This window comes from Cyanistes caeruleus, chromosome 2 (genome assembly GCF_971803275.1).
Source record: "Cyanistes caeruleus chromosome 2, bCyaCae1.hap1.1, whole genome shotgun sequence".
Classification (NCBI taxonomy): domain Eukaryota; kingdom Metazoa; phylum Chordata; class Aves; order Passeriformes; family Paridae; genus Cyanistes; species Cyanistes caeruleus.
Window position 1 is genome coordinate 107411879 of NC_141702.1, and position 22269 is coordinate 107434147.

Here is a 22269-nt window from a genome sequence, read left to right on the forward strand (position 1 = left end):
GTGGGTTCAGATGAACTTAATGAGGTAATTTTTTTAATAGACATCGGTATAGATTACTGTAACATAATTTGTATAGGAGAAACGGAAATGGAACAAGTAAATGGGTTGCCATAATATTTAAAAATACTTACTGTGCTAGGAAACTGCTGGATAATTTTCCTGTGAAGAAATATAAACAAAGCAAAACAAACATTAGGCATATTTCAAGTGGTGCTGAAGAAATTCTGTCTCTTCTGAAGATACTCCATATAAATGGATACTCATGGGAGATTTTTAACTACCTGCATCTCTGTCGAGTAGCACTTTCAGCAAATTAGCAAGGAAATTCATAAATTACAGAGTAGTCAGACTCACTGAATGGAAAATAGGGGATCCCAAAAGAGACATCCTGAGTCCATTTCTTGCTGACATGAAAGTGAATGAAAATGGGGAAAATCGGAGGACTATATCATTAGTGACCAAAAAGTGAGTTTATGTCAGAAAGAAATGCAATTTACTGATTAATTTAAGGCTGTAATATCAGGAGGAACAGAAAATAATCAGAGTGAATAAAGAACAGTGAAAAATCCTGGAGCATCAGTGTATTTTGCTAGAATGATTAAGAACACAGGGTGTTTTTCTTCAAGTTTGAAAAAGGAGTTTGATTTAGAAGTAAATGAACTTTTGGAATCCTTCAGTTCTGCTGAAAGGATTTTATAAGAAAGGCCAATATTTATAGCGGCTTTAATGGGGAAGAAGAAATTGAGAATTAGATCATGTGTCAAGAATTGTAAGTCTCCAAAACTCACTGTGGTTATAAGTACTTGGAAGGTGAAGTCAAATATTACAGTTATGAATGGAGGAGAAACACAAATATGAAGTGTTCAGAACAGCCTTTACAGGGATGATTAGCAAATGCTTCATAAGTTTGTATGAAGAACTGTTTATGAACCTGGATGAAGTAGATAAGGATATCCTGAAGTCCTGTGCCCATTTTGTGTCTGCAAAATTAAAAATCTATGTAGAAAGAGCAGAGAGAGTTCCAAGAAGTGCCACAAAGATGAGAAGAAAAGCTGGATGATTTGCCCAATGAAGAAAGACTGAAGCAGTGTAGGGTCATTTCTCCCTGGTGCAGACTTGGGGGAACTTCATCACAACATTCCAGTACTTAAAGGGCAGCTACAAACAGGAGAGAAGCTTTTTCTTCACAGGGACCAACATGGAGAAGACAAGGAGCAGCAGGTGCTCAATGTGCCAGAAGACATTTTATATTAAGTAATAAACATGGTAAAATGGGATCAGTCTCTGGAATAACCTTCCCAGAAACATTGTGGAGTCCCCATTGCTGGCAGTTTTCATGATGCCATTGGACAGGGTGCTGGGCAATCTCAGACTCCCTCTCCCATAAGAGGTTAGACCAGCTGGTCTGAGGTCCCTTCCAAGCTGGGCTTTCAGTGGGAAGAAGATTGGAGAAAATCTAGGAGAAAATGTTGATGATCATAAAGACATTTGAATTTGTCAATTAACTGTGTCATCATAGATTATGGTCTCTGATGTGAAAGGTGAAGGATGTTTGACTGAGTTTAACTTAACTGCATATCTGATGCAGTTAAGAGGCATTAGAGAAGAAAGGAGAGAGAAAAAAACAAAGATAATTTTCCTATCATAAAGTATCTGTTCTGAAGCATTTGAAATGCAAAGGAAAGATTACTATCCAAGGTATTTTGATTATGCACTGTTAATACAGTTAATTTGTTAATACAATCTGTTTATTAGTAACTATTTGTGGTTAGAACCAGGTATCCAAAATGATTATATATGAAGGTTGGGGTTTTTTTCCCCTGTATGTAAAAATACCTAGCTGTTTGTATTCCTTAATTGGAATATTTGGATCCATAAGTCGTTTTGATGATGTAACAGCAGTGAACATTTGCTCACAGAAAACTGTGATGGGGAAAGGAGTTTTCTGGGCTGATTTTGTTCTGCAACAGCAAACATTAATTTCTCTGACAGTTATTTGGAATGTGTAAAGCAATACAGCACTCCAAGGAAGACCAACAGCATTCAGGAACAGAAACTGATATGCTGAGGGAAAAGATCTAGTTTTTTTTTTTTCCTGAACAATAACTACAAATATTTGAAGAGTGTAAATGCTAAAACACAAAAGCACAAGGGGAGTAATACGATGGGATTACTAAAGTGAAGATTTAGATTGGATGAATATTAGGAAAAGATGATTGACAGTGAGAATAGATTATGTAGTGGAGCACTTTCCCAAAGGTACTGGTAAAAGCTCTGTATCAGTCTTTGCTGAGATACTTCAGAGTAGATTGTATAAAGAAGCAAAAGCTATTCTGCAGGGAAGCATGCTGTTCTTGGAGAGCTGTGCTGGAGGACTTAATAGATTTGCTACAAATCATTTCTGTGAATAGTTTAGAGATATGTTATGGATTTTTTTTTTCTCATTGTAAGTAGTTCTATAACGTTTCCCACTCACCCTACTCAGTAGATCATAGTGAGCTGGTGTTCATCACAGACTTAGTAAGTCAATATCCTATAACAATATTTTATATACCTTATTCATTATCCTTTCTTGAGATAAAATGTTTTCAAGAGAAGGAAATCAGAAAGTATGAAAAATGTAGTGTGTTTGTGTTCTGGCACAGGGAGTGAGTGAGGAGGGAGTTTCAGGAGCTTACAGATGCAGTGATATGATTTCACCGTGATCTGAGTTTCATTCTTTCTCCCTAGTATTTTTCTTCCTACATTTCTAAAACGCTAACTTTTCTGGGTACTAATATTATCTTAAACGTATATAGCTTGGAAGGAAATGATTACAGAAGGTGTTAGTATACTTCCTTAAAAGACTTTCAGAAATGACCTTCAGAAAGAGCACTTTGTCTCCCACTTGTGACAATATTTCCTCAAGGACTCGTGGGTGCTTTCCATAGGCACAAACTGGATGGAATCGTTGGAGACTGGGGAGTGCAGAGGCCCAGAGAAGTGGGTCACCACAGGGACTTTTCAAGCATTTCAATGATTAATTCCTCTCCTTTACCCTTTGAAACACCAGTGGGAAGGACGCTCATTTGATACTGAATAGCCCTCGGTGTGCACAAGCTTTCTGTGTCAGTCTCCTGCTGTGGAGGCTGGAAGTGGTGTGCCTTGAGTTATCAGCTTCATATTATTCCTTTCCACTTTCAAGAGATATCTAAGAGGAAGAAATAAAAAGTACTCATGAACTTTTGGTCCCCTTGATGTGGACTTGAGCTACATCACTGGTCAATCAGATTGTGCCTGTTTTTTCCACGTCCTTTTCCTCACTCTTTTTACTCTGCCTATGCCAGACTTGAAAATAACTGAGCTTCCTGAACCTCTAGCTGGGACGCTTAAAATAATTACCATAAGGAACAACATGTTCCTTTTCATTAATGCCACTCTTATGGAGAGTGCTTATTTTGTGCTCCAAAGATGGAAAAAGAAATTTTTGTCTTCCTCCTTTCTCGTTCCATTTTCCCAGTGTGCATATGTTTTTCAGATGATACAAGGTGCAGGTCAGCTACTGCTTTGTTCATAAATATTCAATGCCATATAGATGGGGGGAAAAAAATAAGTGACAGGTTAGTATGAATTAAATATTCAACACAACTCAGCAACATCAGGATTAAAATTGAAATATGCAAGATACAGGAAAAGCTGTTCCAAGAAAACGTTAGAAAAGAAAATACTTCTTTATATTTCATCTGTCACTATATTTGGGGGAAAAAGCCAGAATATTTTGCTCTGTGTGAGATAAGGCAAATTAAAAAGATTGCAAAGCGCAGACTGGATTTCAAGAGCCAGCCAATAAACTGACAAAAGTATCTGGAACCTGTCAGGAAGATTTTGATGAGTCTTGCTTCTCCAGAATCATAGAACAGAAATTCTCAATATGTCATTTTCCTGGACATTGTGAGGCTTCAAAAACCTTGTTTGAGAATGATGTTTTGATGTTTGCTGTCCATATTTTCCACTTCTTCAATCAAGATTCTCCTTCCCTTACTGGAAATGCTAATCTTTTTTAAGGTCATTTAATCCAAAAACATAGAAAGTAGGTGGACTATGTTCCTGTGATTTCTTGCACATTAACTAGGGATATATTGTATTAACAGCAGAGATTTGATAATGTGTTATACTAAAAGAAAAGATCATAAAGTTCAGTGAAAACATAATACTGTATTGCATAATCAGAGTCCAGAATTGGCTGGTAAAATCTACAAGCATGAACACCTAGACATCAGCTTCCTGGTCCAACCTTTGCTCACAAAACATATTCATTTACCACAGCTTTTATGATACTTGTTTCTGTTGGAGAAACGTCTGTCAAATCTGCCAGGAGTTGTCAGGTTTGTTCTGTGCTTTTTCAGATGAAGCTCAGCTTTTAGGGACACTCACAAACACAATTGAGTATGAGGAAATGTCATGAAACTGAGTCACGGGAGTTTTAGGTTGAATACTAGGAGAAGGTTTTTCATCCAGAGGGTGGTTGAGCACTGGAACAGGCTCCCCAGGGCAGTGGTCACAGCACCAAGCCTGACAGAGTTGAAGAAGCATTTTAACAACAATCTCAGGCACTTGGTGTGATCCTTGGGGTGTTCTGTGCAAGGCCAGGAGCTGACCTCGACACTCCTGATGGGGATCCTTCACAATCCCCATATTCTATGATCTTTCCTAATAAGACAGGGATCAGGTAATTTTTTTCTGTTTGTTCTGTTAGTTTTGGGGCTTTTTAAATATAAAATCTATACTGTTAGAGAGGAAAAAGACCCCACAAAATGAATGTTCTCTTTTGAAGACTTAGTCCAAGGAATTTCATATATATAAAACCTACTGAGGACTGGGATGCTTCTTTGCCATTTAGACAATGCATATTTTCCAAGTTTTAACTGGACAGCTTGAAAGCAATAATGATACAAGAATTATTTCTTTACTTCCAGATAGCAAAGATTAAATATATGCTTTAAAACATTTTAATGAACAAGATTTGTGGAAATATAAAAATCCATATGTGCTTATTGAGCCAATCCCAGTATCATCTAATTGTCAAACTAAAAATACAAGTCTTTAACTTTCTTACAATTGTTTTAATATATTTAGCTGAAAGCCAGTTTGCAGTTTTTCCTAAAACACATTTAGCATACATTTAATAAGAATCAAAATGGTTTTAAAAACATCTAAACTAGTTGCTAAGTCAATTACCTAAATATTTTTGTGTTCTAGTATGCTCAGAGGAGCATATTCTTTCATTCAAAAGTACGTAGTCAGTTTTTCATGTATTTGCAGTTCTAGATGTGTATGCAGTCTAAAAAGTGCTTATTTTGATATTCAACTGAGAATTGTAGCTTGTACAAATTTGCTATTTCTTTAGTTGCATGTACAGTTCAGATATCTTCAGACTTGCAAATTATAAGTTTATGCCTAGGAAGAGAACTATAAAATAAATTGAAAATTCAGTGAGCTGACTTGTGTGGTTAAAAGCCTAAGTATTTTGGCTCAGCTGTAAACGTGCAAACAAAATACCCAGTACATCTGACACCTTAAAATTTTGTAGAAATCCTTCTTATGTATCTGTGTTTGGGGGTTCCATTATTATCAGTTTCAAGAACTGATATGCTGATGGAATCAAGCTGGTGAGAAAACCTCTCATAAGTCATATTTCAGATAAAAAAATATCACAGAGATGAGCAGGAGCACACTTTTTCTTTTTTTTTTCTTTTCTTTTTTTTTGTTTTTTCTCTCAGACCAAAGGTATAAATGAAAAAGACATGGTACATTAAGATGTGTTGGAAATTGGTCTCAGTTTAGGGGTGATACAATTCATCATAATGGAGATGAAAAAGGTAGTGCTTTACTTCATAACTGAATTGGAGATTGCAAAGGCCAAACTTAAGTAAGCAATGCATAAGAGCAGATACTCCAAGTTGAAATAAATCACATTAATCAGTATGCCAACCTTTCTTTTTGTACAGGCTCAGAGGAAGTTGTTAGAAAGCATAAGACTTTTCATGTTTGTCATTTCTGTGAGACAGATTTAGAAATAATGTGAATTACAGCAAAAATCACGCCTCGAGACTGCTGTATCTGTTGAGTCAGATTATTAATATCAAAAGCTCTTAGAAATTTGAGTTACTAAACTTGTGTTTTGAGTGTGCATTGCCATACTCAGCTAGGGGCCAGGTTTCACAAGATCAAATTATTAACATTACAATTTCTGAGAGCAACCTGCTTCCTGTCATCTTCTTAGTATTTTTCATCTTTGTGAAGCACCATTTGTGTCTGAAAGCCAAACACTTGCAAAGACTTGATGGGTCTGACTCCAGCCCAAGCCCTCCCTGTTTTTCCTGACATCACAAAGGTACAGACAGCAGGATTTGGTCACATGCCCTGATATATATTAGGATTAATACCTTATACAAGTATTTTTTCACAGTGTTTTTATTTGTGTTTACTAAATATTGTATTCAAATCCATTTTTCAGTCAGAATGGCACTATTCATTTATTTTCTGTTGAAAGGTAAATACTTTTTTCCTTGTGGGAACAATAGTCATGAGGCCAATACTGCATTGAGTTTTGCCTTCTTATCTCTTATTTACTCCTGAATTAAAGTTTCTATTAGACATCATCAACTGCTTGCTAAATAATCCTGAATTAGCCTTTAAATAGAGGCTTTCTCACAATCATTAAATAGTACAAGTCACTTCAGGAAGAGCTAAGGCCCCACTACAGAGAGCAGAATCTTGAAAGTAATTTTGTCAAACTTTTCCAAAGAAAATGAATGCTGCAACTCTCTGAATAATCTTGTTTTGTGAAATGGGGTTGTACTGAGATAAGCACAACCAATAGTTACTACCATAGATGTGGCAACCTTAATTCTTTATTTAGGTTTCATGTATACCTTTATTTTTTTTTTTTATATATGTGTAATTTAGTGCATGCCGTGTATAGTACCAAGGAAGTATTTTAGTGAACATAGAAAATAATTTTTTGCCTGACTCTTTTGTCCAAGAAAATGCCTATTTTCCTCCCACTTTTCTGAAGCGGAATTTGAAAACATTTCAAAATATGTTTTATATTTAAAGTAGCTTCATGTTGAAGCTATTGTTTATTTTAAATAATAAAAAAAAAAAATCAAAAGCATCTAATGGTGAAAACAAATGACAGAACATTTCTGAGACACTCAGTTAATGTACCCAAAGACACAGAGAAGTGATAAATGCTTAATTGCACTGTCTACCCTTTACTCAGATTTAGTTCTCTTCATGGCTATTTAAAAAAAACCCAGAACACTGTGAGGAGTATTTATTTTGACAGACACATTTACATAATCAAAAATATTGTGCAGAAGAATATACTTTTAAAAGTTCAAAATTGTGTTAAATTGCAATAAACTGCAATTTAACCTTCTGTAAAGGTACTTGTTGGTTGTTCATTTTACATGGCAAGCTGCCCTTCTGGAATGTTCTTAGATGAACGCTCTTGTAGTATTATATGCTTTTTTTCTGATTATCTCTCAGAAAAATTGATGTGTCTTGAGGCTGAGGACCTCTAGCTCAGTACCAAACCAAAGGTAAATTTTATTGTCCATTCCTTTAACATTAAGCTTACCCCAAAGTCTCAGATTTGGAGGTCATCAAGCAGAATCAGCCCCTTTACTCACCATACTCTGTTGCATTCTCTCACTGCAATAAGATGATATGTCTTGAAAATCAAATAATACATCCCTCTTCCTTATCATTACAGTGGTAATTAATTTTAATTAGTTCAAGCAGTCTACTTTGGAGAACAGCTATAACCTCAATAAAAAATATTAACATAAAGCTGACCCATAGGTAGACTGTGCTTAGAGATGGCTTTAAATAGAAAAACAATGCCTTGGAAATATCCCATTAATTAATAATTTTCTTGAAAATTTCTATATGCTTTTAACCACACATATTGTAGAGTGTACAGATCAGTTTTTTGATGTTGGACGAGCCCTGCTTTTCCTTTTGCTTCTCTGCATGAGTGCTCTTTCTTCATTTGCCATTTCAGAAAATATATAGAAAATAAATATAGAAAATATAGAAAATTAACATGAACACAGAACTGAGTGCAAAAGAAACCAATGGCAGCAGCCTCGAGCTGTTCCTTTCTGTCACTGTGAGGGAAAAGCTGCTTCTGAGCAACCTGTGGTGATTTGATACCTTTGTGTTGCAATTACAGTAATAACCTCGAATGCAAAAGTAGCTCAGAAAACTTATCTTCCAATTGTCATAGCTATCTGAGAAGGCAAAGATTGTTTCAAAACACTGATGTGGAGAGTTGCTCATGTTGCAGTACCAGAAAGCTAAAAGGATACATTAAAAGGATTATAAGGATTCAAAAGAAATTGCAGGTGAAGGTAGGGAAGGATTTTCCTGGATGTCTTCCAGGAGTGTGCCCAGTATAGTTAAAGGGTGGGAATTTGATTTTCATTTTTATTTTTAAATTATTTAGCCTATCTTGGTAGAGCAGAATTTAGCCAATGACTGCATAAATTATTGCTAAATTAATATCGCGCAACATCAGAGAGGTGCTAAGCTGAGGGGGAAGAGCTGTGCTGGCTCTCAGAACTGGAGAAGCAAACTTTCTACAGCTTGTCAATTAGTAGCCAACTTCACTCAGCCAATAGTCAGCCAACAGAGCTGAGAGGGAATGAGGTTTCTAAATGGAGGCCAGCCAAAAGTTCATAAAAGAGGGCCATTTTCCCCTCGGTGGAACAGAAGGTTCTTTCAAACCAGGCATTGGGAAATGGAGATGAGTCCAAACCAGAGAGCAGCTAAAAACACCCAGAGCTGAGAGCCAGCTATTCAGCTGGAGGCTGGAGTAACCTATACAGGTGAGAGAGAAGAGGAAGGAAAAGCAAGTTGGGTGTTTATTATTCTGGAGAAATAATAAGAGTCAGAAGCTGGCATCTGCTAAAAAGCTTATGGGAGAGGCTGAAGGGAGGAAGGAAATCTAGTGAGGGGTGGAATAAACCTCCCTCATTTCACTGAAGGATATGTAGAATTGACATTCTGCATTTAATTTGAAGCCTACAGTTCTTTTCCTATGTTTTCAATCATATTTAATATGGAAAAAAATGTATGTTCAGATATGGCATGTATTCAAGGTTAGGTGTGTTGGTAACTGAAGTTTTTTAACAAGTTCCTGTTAGTTTGTGTTCAGTTCCCTGACCTCCCCTGCTTGGATTGTGTTGAGCTCACTTTACCTTTTCTTTTTAATTTGAGATTCATTATTTTTCCCTTTTTGTGACAACTTCCATTTTTAGCCCGTATGACTCCTATTGTAATGAAAGGTAACTCAGATTTTAAGTACATCTGTCATGTTGCCTTCAAATGCACTTGAGTCAAGATGTTCATTAGAACATTAACTTTTGCATATATATTATCTTTCCTTTTTTTCCATTATTTGCTTCTGTATTTTCTGACCTTGAAATTAAAGCTTTAAATGCCAAAGATAGGGAAAATTTAGCATTTAATGAATATTATGCAAAAAAATAATCCTTGAACCCTGAACCTTGAATCCTTGAAACCCTTACCTTGAATGGTAATGATTGTGTTCTGCTTTACAGTCCCTCTTTCTTGTAGTCCATACAAAAAGTTCTTTTGCTTGATCTTGTGTAGGAATGGTTAATGGAGAAAGAGGAAAAACAGCATATTTCTGACTTTGCTGCAGAATTAGTCTTTGGTAACTCTTACTGCACTGTGAAAGAAAGAAAAGGAAAAAGCTGAAATCCAGCATGACAATTGAGTCTCCTGTAGCTCTTTCCTTTCCGAAACAGTCATTGGAGGTAGCATATAATTTGTTTTCTTTCTTAGACTTTATACCATATATTAATGCAAAGCTGCTTTTTTTCTTAAATAATACATTTTGTTTTCCTTTTGGTGGTTCCTGTTTCTCTTGTTTTTGTTTCATGACTTATGTCTTGGTAAAGGCTTTATCTTTACTAGGGAGCCAAGAGAGCTTTTGTGGAACCAGCTTGTTCCTTAACTCTGCAATTTAGCTGTTGCTAAGAAATTTCTATGAGTCCTTGCTATGGGAAGTAAAAAAAACCCAAAAAAAACCCCAAAAAAACAAAAAAAGGAAACTTGAAGCCATTTCTTAAAAACAGCAAGCATAGCAACTAGCAACCACAGTCAGAAACATTTAGCAGTCTGGCAGCAGACAGCAGGACATACAAAGAATAGCAAAATAGTCTATTGAAGAGAGGAAAAAAGATCTTCAAAAGACTTGTGTCCACAGCAGGGTGAAAAACATAACAATCCCATTATCAACATTTTTAGAAAAAAAATGTTGATTTTCTTTTTTTCCTAAGTTCTGCCAATATATCATGTTAAATGATATTCCAGTAACTCGAACATAAAAAGGCATTTTCTGGCATCCCCTTAAAATGTCTCTATTCAGGCAGTCAAAGCAGGAGAGAAAAGAAACAAACAGTTCTGGGATCCACATTCAAAACTCCAGCAGAAAAGGCTAGTTAGCCTATAAGATGAGCTGTCATGACTGTATTAATTCTGCAAATAAGTGACATGCACTAAACTGGGGTGACTTTTCCCTTACTGCACAGGGAATCTAAATTCACACTCACAATATACCTATAACTTTGTTTCTATCAGTACTGGTTTTGTTTCTACAGATATGTATATATACATATATCAATTAATAACTTTTTATTGCCTTAGAGTAATTAATATATCTGCTTTGTACCAAATTGTGGGGTTTTTTTTGGGTTTCTGTTTTTCTGGTTTAGTTTGATTTTTTTTTCCCCCATTCTTTTTACATCATTATTTGGGGGTAGCAGAGTTATGATTTTCAATCCACAGTAGAAGTACAGGTGTGCTATTGAAATCATAGTGAAATTCCCTATGGTTATGGTAATTTTAGCCTTGTTTTTTTTTTTTTTTTTTACCCATTTTGCTTCCTATAATTTGCAGGGATATGATAATTAGCAGTTTAAATAGAGCATAAATTTATGTGCATTATGCCTTCTTTGTGTAAACAGGTTTTCCAAATGCCTGATGTGCAATATATCCTGTTATTTTAAGAGAGTGCAGAAAATGTCCATGTTGCTTAGTTGCAGAAGCAACAAACATCACAAATTTGTTGTCTTTAGTTAGCCATGTGGCATTAAAGCACTTGCCAAATGCATTATCAGGGCATAGAATGTTTGTGTTCAAACATATGCTTTTGTGCTCACCCTGAGACTCAGATTGTTAAAGTTCAGCTTCTATTGTGTGCAGCTTTAAAACAGATTGGGTGCATTTTGGTTTGTTTATCTGAATGATCAGTGAGCTCTGGATTCTGTAGCTGAAGACTAGAAAGTCAGAACTATATCATACCTGTTTTCCTTAAAAACAAAATGGGGGACTGACACCGCATAGGAAATTTGTGTGTAAATGTGTCTGATTTTGGGTGAAGCTTCACTAGTTTTTGTGCTGGAAATGCAAACTTCAGTCTTAACACAAGTTTCTGCCCTGTGAGGAGATAGTGTATCCAATTTACAGAGAAGCAAGGATAAATTAAGTTCTCTGTGTGGCATTCAGGTGCAGGTTAAACCCAAATCCCTGGCTTACAGGTCCTGACTTCCTAACACAAGACTCATTATAATGGTTTTCTTCTTTCTACCTTAGGCCAAAGTAGTCTGTGGAGAGAATGTCTGATTTAAAAAATCTACTTGTTATATATAAAGATATAAACAGCACAACAAAAAGCAGAACAAAGCACATAACCATACTGTACGAATAACATGTTTGCCTTCCAAAAGCCCATTTAATATTTTTCAAAAGTTTGAGTGTGATCTGTTTGCACTCCATCATTTTGGATGCTCAGACTGGACAGGAAGAAACAGAAGAATGTGAAACTCCCTGATATATACTCCAAGGAATTTGTTGCACTGTAGTGCTTTTTTGTTATTATTTTATTCTTTGTTTCTTAGATCAGTTATATCAAGGTTTTTTTTTGAGCTGAATCTTGCAGGGCAGTTTCCCAGATCATATTAATTGTATCCACACCATGGAACGCTATCCTGTTGTCCTTAGGCTTACCTCCCATTTAGTAAGATTCCAGAGATACATGGCTTTTATTTTGGTGCTCAATGACCCCCTTTCTAAATACCCCACACTACCATCACCACCACATTTGCACAAGTGTTGACCTCAGGAGAATGAAAACCATTTCATTTGAGGAGTAACTTAATTTCATTAAGTTATTCCCTCAGATCATTCAATATACTCCTTAATTTCTTCTCTATGTTCAGAAAACCAAGCTGGTCTATGAGGCTTGAACAGCTGTTGTCATTCACATTTTGTTAAAAAATGCACCCCACTGTAAACCTTTGAACTTGGGCTCCTTAAGTTTTGTGAAAATAGTCTACAGTTTATTGTGTTCCTTGATATATTCATTTTGGAGCTTGAAAATGCATGGAGGCATATTAGCAAAATTACAAGCTTCTCCTGAGAGAAGCTGACCTTCACAAGTTGGTTCAAAACCATACAGCAAGTGCAACAAAAAGTACGTGGTAACTAGTTAGTGGTCAGTTTTCAAGTTGGATTTCTGGGGAATGTGATGCTGTGTGCACCAGGTAGCTCTCAATGAGCATGGAAATTCTAGTGGCTGGTAAAGCAAGCTGAAAAAATTGCCTCTGGTTTCCCTTATTGTAAATCCCATTGTTACAGTTTCTGATGTCAACAAGTTTCCTCCTGCTGACACCACTTCTCAGGGGAAATCTGGACGTTGGCAGCACCTACCTGAGCCATTTTGAGTGATTTAGTCTTCATTTTCGGGAATTAATTGTCATTGTATGGCACAGGTGATACAGGTTATCACCTGTGAATATGAAATAAATATGAAAATATGAAAGTACTGTTTTGGTAAAAAAGATTTGTGTCATACAATTTTTAACAGGTTTTGATATTGGGTTCAATTTATTAAAATTGCATCTGAATTGAATTGCAATAGAAAAGTATTTTACCTCATCTCCCAGTTAAGTAAATAGACAAGTTCTTTGGAGCAAGGTCATGGTAGGTGCTCTGAAATCCTGGGTTCTCTTTGATTCTCAAGGAAACCTAGATGCTGCAAATCAGGTGATGTGATCAGCTTCTTGAGGATCATTTTTGGTTTTAAGAATGTAAACTAATTTGAAATACATGCTTTGTAATAATTTAAAGGATTTTTAATCACAGTAATTGAAAAGCTATTGCTGGCAGAGATCGTCAGTATTTTGAAATATTTAAGGGTAATAATCTTTCTTCATTCCTAATGTTTGACATGGAAAGGGCTGCACTTTGGATTGAAAATAGTGTTGCAATCTGGATTCTTTCACACCTTTCATTGTTCTGAATCTCATGGGATAGGGTCAGTAGAAAGAACAGATAGAATTCAGTTTATTTTTTTTTTTTATTATTTTTTAAAATGTCTTGACTTATAAATTTGCTAATTAAACAATTCCAGATTTAGAATACATCCCTCATATGAATTCCTTCTCATTTTCCGTCACCTTTTCTCAGGGTCACTCATGGATTTATACTTCTTTACGCTTCTGGAGTTCGTTGCATACTAATGCTCCAGCTTGCAAAAAAAACCTATACATGATATATCTTTGGGAAGCTCGAATTAATTTAGGTTGTGCTCCAAGATGACCACAGACCACATTAGAGTGCTGAGCAATTAAGGTAATAATTGCTGTCTCAAAGCTGTACTTTTTTGTTAAGACACAGCTCTGTGATATTGCAATTTACCCAGCATGTGGTTGGCCTAGATGGTAGCAAAGGGAGCCCATATCTTGATTATAAAAAGTTCTGCCCTGTCTCTCCTAGAAACTAAATTTATTCCTCACTTTGGATAGCTTGGGTGCAAATTATGTGGGGAATTGCTAACTGCTCCATTTTTCTTGGGAGTTTCAGTGACCTTTTGCAGTTTCCAAGAAAGAGGTAATTATATATTTTAAAGACTGAGGTCTGGAAACTTACTTGATCTTAACAGGAAAGAACAGTGTGAACACAAGACAAGTTCCAGGTGCTCTCAATGGCATAATACAATTCCCTGAGGGCTGGCAGTTTCATGTGCAGGAAACCTGTTGCTCAGGTATGAAAGTGAGTGCAAGAGCAAGCTAAAATCCAGAGCCAACCCAGTGGCTGCCAGGGTAGTTACTGGGGGGTTGTGTGGGAGTAAAAAGGGAATGTGACTCCAATATTTTTCCATTGCAAATTCCCTCCACTTGAATAATTGTGGATCCATGTCCCTAAAGGAGGGAGAATGTACTGACTTAACATTATGTGCTCTGTGCCTCAGATGAAAATAGCAGATAATATAAGCCCTATTAAAAGCATGTTTGTCCTTATGTACCCAGAAGCAAAAGAAAAAATTAAAAGGCAAAATCAATGGATAAATCAGAAGCTATTTGTACCCTAGGGTCTGTTGTTTCTGAAGCATGTACCTTCATGGGTTATAAAAGAGATATTAGTCTCAGAATTATTCCTTACTGTTCAGTAGTTTCCCCAAAATTAATGACAGGTAGTTTCTGTGAATGTACTGCTTTTCTCCTTTCTGCTGTGCTTCACTGATGGCTGAGTACATTTTTCATGGATAGGGAGAGGGGAAAGAATCTCAGCATAACACCAGGAGACAGGCTCCCAAATGCAAGCTGTGTTCAGTTAATAGTTCACAGGTCTTTTCAGTTATGGTTCATATATTCCTGTTTTATTACTAATTATCCAAGATAATTCAGTTCAAAATTTTCCATTTAGTAAGAGTAAATGAACATAAGCACATTCTAAAACTTAGAACATATGCTCTCTAAAACATAGATATAGGCTTTATTCAAGTTTCCCCACAATGTATGTAATAAAATGCAGTCATTTGCTTCTCAGTAGCTACAAAGTTTCTCTTGTGGAATATGTAAGCATGAAATTGTCATTTGAAATATTTAGGATTCCAAGAATGTTTTAATATTGATGGCATAAAACTGACAATATTTGTCACTGTTATTAAAGTGTTCTGGCAAAGTTTCCCTTATACAGTATATATTAAGTTAATGAAAGAGCTGGTGACAAGTTATTGAGAAAACCATTTAACTTTTTCCATTATGTTCATAAACCATATTTATTAGAAATTATTATTTCTGAGTTGGCAAATTACTTCAGATCATAGTAGGCTGTTTTAGACTTCAAGGAAAACCTAGCTTTTCTTTAGTCTGCTGAGTTTTTTAACATAGCTATTAATTCTTAATTGTAATATTCAGTCAGCAAGTTTCATTAATGTTGGACAGTTTGATTTGCCCGTAAACAATAAATTCTCTTTGTGTATTTGCCTTCTCCTGGAACCTGCTCTTGTTCAACAGTCAATTTAAGAAGATCTTCTAGGGTTCTTTGTTGCTGTATTTACTTTTAGTGTCACCAAGCAGGATTTAGCTCTAATAAGACATCACTTGTTCTTTTTTATTTATTGCATTTTCTGGCAGTGTTTATGCTTTTCAGTCTAATCTAGAAATGTTGACCTTGTAATTTCTTCAAATGAAGGGGAGCTATCCAAAATCCCTTTTGCCATAGAAAGTGGTCAATGTTTCATGGACCTCATACCTGGACCAATGCTTTAGGAACCTCCCAGGCTCCTGGCTTCTTCCTCTTCACTCTAAAGACAGAAAGCCACCCCAAAGGAAGGTCACTTGCATGTGCTTATTCTCCAATACTGTTCTGAACTCCTTTGAGCAGTCTGTGAAATCTCAGGTGTTGTGGATGTATTTGATAAATGGAAATATGGAACTTTACTATCTAATATTACAGTTCAGTCCAATTCTATCCACTTCTGATGTCTTCAGTTGAAGAACACATTATCTCTGTCTCTGTAGCAGAGTACCATTTCTGCTGCTGTCAATCCACAGTGAGGTTTATCTGTTGTCTTTGGAGACACAGCTCTCATGGGAACAATGCTACCTGTACTCAGTTCTGGAATAAAGAAATAGGCTTATTTATTAACTTTTAGGATACATTTTATTATAGTAGAATAATTCTGACAAGTCTTATGATGAAATTTGCATTGTGGATAATGAACACAATTCTTACTGGAAAAAAAAAATGTCACTCTATCAATCATTTCCTTTTCTTTTATCTTTAAACACCATTTTTCAATAGCAACTATCACTTGTGGGGTATGCCATCTTAGATTGGTGCTAGTGCTTTGATTTCTAACAGCAGCACATCTCTGCCATTCCTCTACTGTGTTTTTCCCTTGCTGTGTGAAGTGGGCTTCACGTGTGTTCCAACTAGGTCTTAGGGGAAATTAATCCAGAAGCTCTCTCCTAAGTATTCAGTGAGCATTTTCTAACCCCCAATAGGGATGTAAAGTCTAAACCAGTGATGGGTCCCCTGAACAGCTCCAAACTACGCTGTGTAGTTGGAACATTGGATCAGGGCCAGATGTGATCTAGCCCAAGTGGTGCTGATCTGTAGATGAAGAAGCCTCAGCACAAAGTGCTTGGTTTTGCTGAGCTGTTGCTTTTTCTCCAAATTGCTTTTTAATGTAGGGCTTAACCTTAGAAACAGAGAAGAAAGTTTTAGTTTCTGTCGCTATGGTTTTGTATTCAGCCCTTCATTGGTATTTTGGCTTGAGTGTATAATTTATTGCACAATTACAAGTATTGACAAAACACTTGTGCACGCCTTTGGTTCTGGGGAGCTCATTTCAGCAGCTCTTGTATTATGGATAACTCAGAAAGAGCAGCAATTTGAGAAAACACTAATAAACGTTAGAACCCTGGGAAATGGTTGTATCATGACAGGCTTCTTGGACCAAGTTAAAATGTGTTTTGAAGCAAGAATATTTGCTGCACAGGTCAATTGGATTTAAAACTAATAATGTCTTTCATTTTTATCAGAAAAGTCTTCAGTCAGGGAAAATACATAAGTTGGAGTTTTTTTAATCAAATTGAACAGGCTCAAAGGTTTTCCTGGTTTTGCCTGTTTTGATCAGTTACGATATTAGTTTGCCTATCTTACATAGCCTCATTAATTCCATGAATGCTACCACCCCTCAGCCCCAAGGACAAACTGAAAAGGTGTTAAATTATGAAGTGTCCAACCTTGGTATATTTTCTGTACATGAAGAGAAGAGTTAAGACAGTGACAAAGGCTTTAGAGGAAGAAGAAATCTAACACTTCTTTATAATAGCAGAATGGCTGTGCAGAGAAGGCTTTTAAGTAATCAAGGCCACACAAGCTAATTTGCAACTCATAGTATAAATTATGTGTAGATTCTTTCAGATTGTTAGAATTAACTCCAAGGATATTTTTAGACCAACTTTGTTTGGTTTAATGAAAACAATTATTAAATCATTAGTCAATGAAAATAGTTATTTCACCTTGTTTGTATGCAAATTATCATATTCATACATCATCACCATTATCCTTTAAATAATGTGCCTGTTCAGGATTATGTCTGTTTGGTTAAAATGTTCAGGTTTCTCTGAGCAAATTCTCTGCTTTGCTTGCAGGTTGTGTATAAAAATAACGATGTCAGGTTGGAGCTGTCTCGACTTGCCAAGCAAGGGGATCCTAAAATGAAGATTCATGGGGTTGTAGCATTTAAATGTGAGAATGTTGCAACCTTAGATCCAATCACATTTGAAACACCAGAGTCTTTCATCTCTCTGCCAAAGTGGAATGCCAAGAAAACAGGCTCGATATCATTTGACTTTCGTACAACTGAGCCAAATGGCCTGATTCTTTTCAGTCATGGGAAACCAAGGCACCAAAAAGATGCCAAACATCCACAGATGGTGAAGGTTGATTTTTTTGCCATTGAGATGCTTGATGGTCACCTCTACCTACTGTTAGACATGGGATCAGGTACTATAAAAATAAAAGCCTTGCAGAAGAAGGTGAATGATGGTGAATGGTACCATGTGGATTTTCAGCGGGATGGACGGTCAGGTAAGCTCCTTTTGTCAGCATTCAGAATGTTTTTTTCTGCTGTATCTGAGAGAATACTGGGTACATATTGATATTGCCACAATTAGAGTTGGGCATCATCTGAAAAATAAGGAAATATAAGAACTCATTGCTTTTAGGTACCAGAATACAATAATTTGCTGAGTTAAATATCTCATGTTAACATTATTGGACAATCAAAGACTTAATCTTGCAAGTAAGAGTATTGTGTGCTTGAAAAACCAACAGTAATCTCCCTTTGTGCTTGCTTACACCAAATAGCTGAAATGGCAAGTTTCAAGAATGAAAATAAAGCAAAAAAGGAATTACTGAAAATAATCTCCAAGATGGGGAGTAGCTGCCCCTCAGAAACAAACAGGTCTTCCAATCATGTCAGCAGATCTCAGTGTGCTTAAACGATATGCTGATAAACGGCTAACAACACATGTCAGCAAAAATGGAAATAATTGACTTGCTGCATTCTATCAGTGTGATTCATATTCTGGAGTCATTTACTCAAAAAATGATCTCACCAAAAAGTGGTAAAAATAAAGAATTCATAAACTCTTTCTCGTGCTACTGAAATGCAATATGGCTTAAAGTGCCCAGTTAAAATCCAGTGAAGTTGCCAATGTGTATCAGCATGTATCATCTTGAGCATATATCTTGTCTTAAGCAAATAATCAATATACATCAATTTAAGGACAGCTCTCTTCTACAGTGGCTTTCCTGTAGTTCATGCCCAGATTTGGGGAGGAAGGGGGCAGGGAATGTACTGAGTCTGTAATTCAGTCCTGAAGATTTTCTGATTAATATCAGTATTCAACCTGAAGTTTATGTACATTCTAAAATTCGGTGTTGAAAAATGTAACTCTTATTTTGGATTTTGTGGGATTTCCCCCACTTTCTTCCTTCCAGTGAGTCCCTTTCCATAGCAGGCATTTATAATTTCTTTATGAAATTTAACCCCCCAAAAAGTTATCATTTTATGATTTGACTTCTTACTATACAAAAATCAGACTTCAGATCAAGAAAATCTTAGGTAAAGGTTTAAATCGAAGATTTCGGTCAAATGCATGCTGAAAATCAGAACAAATTCAATTGACCTGCACTATGATTATGAAAAATAATTATTTGATTCCTGGGCAGTGCAGCTTCAAATTTTGATGGTACAGACTTTGATTTTCTTATTATATGTCAGTTGCTCATTTCCATTTCCTGAGGTTAAATAAACCTACCAAAAAAAACCCCAAAAAAACCCCAACCAAACAAAAACAAAAAAAAGAAGGAAAAAAAAAAACCAACCTAACTGAACAACAAAACACAACTTCTCAAAATCCTCAAGTGGGATTGAATATCCAGCAGCTATATTATTTATACTACAGTTTTCATTTCTGACTTTCTTCTTAAGTGCTGTTTCAGTGATTCATATGAGGCAGTAAATACTGTAATAATCATGCCTGTGGGACTGCTGAAAGCAAAGTTTATTCTTACATCCAAAGCCAACACATCTATAATGGAATGAAATAAATGCATAGAAATTGTTTACATTTGAAGACAAGTTCTGCCCTTTCATTGCTTCACAAAAAACATGACTCACAAGTGCCATTAAGAGAATTTAGGGCATACTATAATTCTTTAAAACTGTTGATGGACATCAGCAAGAATGTAGAGTAATTTCAGGAAGCAAAACCTACCTGGTGATCTGGATTGCATATTATTTTTAAAAGTAGAATTTTAAATAAGAAAATTAATCCATCTGATGATTTCCCTATGATCAAGACAGGTGAAATTTTGGGACCGCCCCCATCACTGTTGAAAATTAATCATAATACCTATTAACTCTAAGACATTGAACTATTACCATGAATACTGAATACAATATGCAACTTTATGGATTGGCAAACTGAATTTTAACTGCAATCTGAAACAGAATCAAAGTTTTTCTGTTATTCTAATACATATGATAATAGTTTATGGTAGGAGGAGTGACAATAACACTGGCAATGCTTTTGTTTGTCTTAACAATGATAAGATCTGGTTATTAAAATTTCTAGAGAGAGGTCTCTGCCTGTATTAAGGTGCAAACAAGACCATGTGCTAAAGTAAAAAATATAGATTTTATGTAGCAGTAAATGTGATATAGAGGGAAATAGTGAAAAGGGTTGGGGGAGGGACACACTTGATTCTAACTGGGCCCTGGATTTCCTAACCTTATCCCTATCACTCTGTACAATTTTACTCTATTCCTCCAAAGCCACCTGTCCTTGTTTCCATGTTCTGAAAGCTTCTTCTTTTGCTCAGAGTTTGCTCAGCAGCTCCTTATCCATCCATGGAGGCGTGCTGGCATTTTTGCCTGATTGCCTCCTTGTCGGGATGCATCGTGTCTGAACTTGGAGAAAGTGATCCTTGAACACCAGCCAGCATCCCTGGGCCCCTCTGCCCTTCAGGGATTTTTCCCATTGGACTCCACTGAGCAGTGCCTTGAAGAGGCCAAAGTCTGCTCCCCTGAAGTCCAGGGCAATGGTTTTGCTGTGTGCCCTCCTCACTTTCCTGAGTATCTCATCCTCCTCCACCTCGTGGTCACATTAGGCATGTTGGTGTGTTTTACCCATGAAGAATAAAATTCACTTTACATTCAGGATGCTTTTAGGTTTCTTTTCTCTAGCCTAGACCAAACACACTAGAAATCACATGAATTTTCACTAGCTTTCCTTCAGAATTTTTATATAACTGAATGAATATACCTTGTATAGAAAAAAAATTGCTTTTCTGATACTTTCTTGTTGCCATTGACATAATATATCCCTAGCTATCAAGTGTAAAGGAAGAGACTCTTCTGTTAATGAATAAGTAGTTTAAATAAACTGTGATTTTTTTTTTTTCTTTAAATTAAGTTTGGTGTCTTTTAACCTTCTGCTCCTAGCCTTCAAATCCAATGCAGAGTGGTTCCCTCCCATAGTAGAATGCTGTGACATTTCTCAAGGAGCTTTGCTAATTTCCTTGACTTTCATATTAGCTGGATCAGCAGGTACTAGATTTATTTCTCATTCTTTGCTCTCTCCCAGACTCTCAGTCACAGTGAGCATCCACTCTAAACTACTGACTTTGCCTTTGCTTGTCTGGGACTGCGCTGGAATGGGGAGGGAGATGTAAGAAATGAGAACACATTTTTTAAATTGTAATCAACCAGGTCCCATTCGCTAGTAATTCTATCAATCCACTTGGATTTTGAGAGATACAAGGAAGAAGGAAGAGATGGTGCCTTTTAATTTCCTTCTGCTGAAAGAAGTTTTGACCTATTTTTTCTTGTTTTCACCCTAGAATTCCATTCTGTTTCCTGTAAGACTTACTCTGAGTGCTTTCTTACCTAAAGAGATCACTGGTAGGATGGAGTTCTTGAGACCATATTTAGTTAATATTTAAGGGTTAGGCAAAGAGAAATATTCATAAGATATTCTCCTGTGGTCCATCTTTGTTGCTAGGTGTGCAGCAGTGCTGGCAGCTGCTGTGTCCTGAGTTTCCTCCCAGTACTCCTGAACTGTACATCCTGAATTTCTGGGAAGGACCAGAGCTTCAGAGCTGCCTCATAAGTGCCCTGTCTTTGCCATGGGCTGCATGCTGCAGCCACAATCCTTATCACAGCTATTTTATTGTGTTTTAGCGCAGATGTATTCAGAATTAATACCTTGCTCTGATTTTTCAACATTTCTTAGTAAGCAGGTGTTTTTCACTGGCACAAAAAGCAACTGAAATAGGCCATGTCAGGTAAGCAGAGAGATCAGAGCAGTTGCAGTAGCTGCACTTAAAATCTTCATATTTAACTGATCAGGAGAGAGATGAGATGTAGAAATATGATTTAGTTTCTTATACACAGTTTCAGGAAAAAGTAAATTGCTGAGATAATGAATATGATTGGAGAGGCTCATTAAGTCATACCTAAGGGAAATGTTTGTCTATTCTGCTCTTAACAGTACTGCAAACTCTGCAGAAAAAAAAAAAAGAATTAGGAAAAAAGCCCACAAACCCAAATAAAAAACAAACTAAATAAACCACAAACTAAATAAAAAACAACCATGAAGCAGCTGTAAAGGTCTTTGCTCACAGTGTTTCTTGCAACACAGTAGGGATAAGTTTAATAACTGTTTTCTGAGACTTAAGTATTCTTTATTTTTTTTTAAAAAACTGTTTGCCGTCTGCAAGGATAACCATGCAAATGGCTTTTTTGCTAAACTAGTATTCATCCTTTGGAAACCACCATTACCCAGTGAAATCAGGGAGGAAACTTACTCTTCTTGTCAACCTCCA

The 22269-nt window shown here is 36.3% G+C and overlaps 1 protein-coding gene across 45 annotated transcripts in view; it reads left to right on the top strand.

Annotated features, from left to right (window-relative positions):
- NRXN1 (neurexin 1) overlaps positions 1-22269 on the top strand; it is a 671062-nt gene that overhangs the window by 249408 nt on the left and 399385 nt on the right. For all 45 annotated transcript variants that reach the window (XM_086878975.1, XM_086878974.1, XM_023922971.2 and 42 more), the window contains one exon: positions 17526-17964. In XM_086878975.1, the coding sequence (XP_086735101.1) occupies positions 17526-17964 (439 nt within the window). The remainder of the gene's footprint in view (positions 1-17525; positions 17965-22269) is intronic.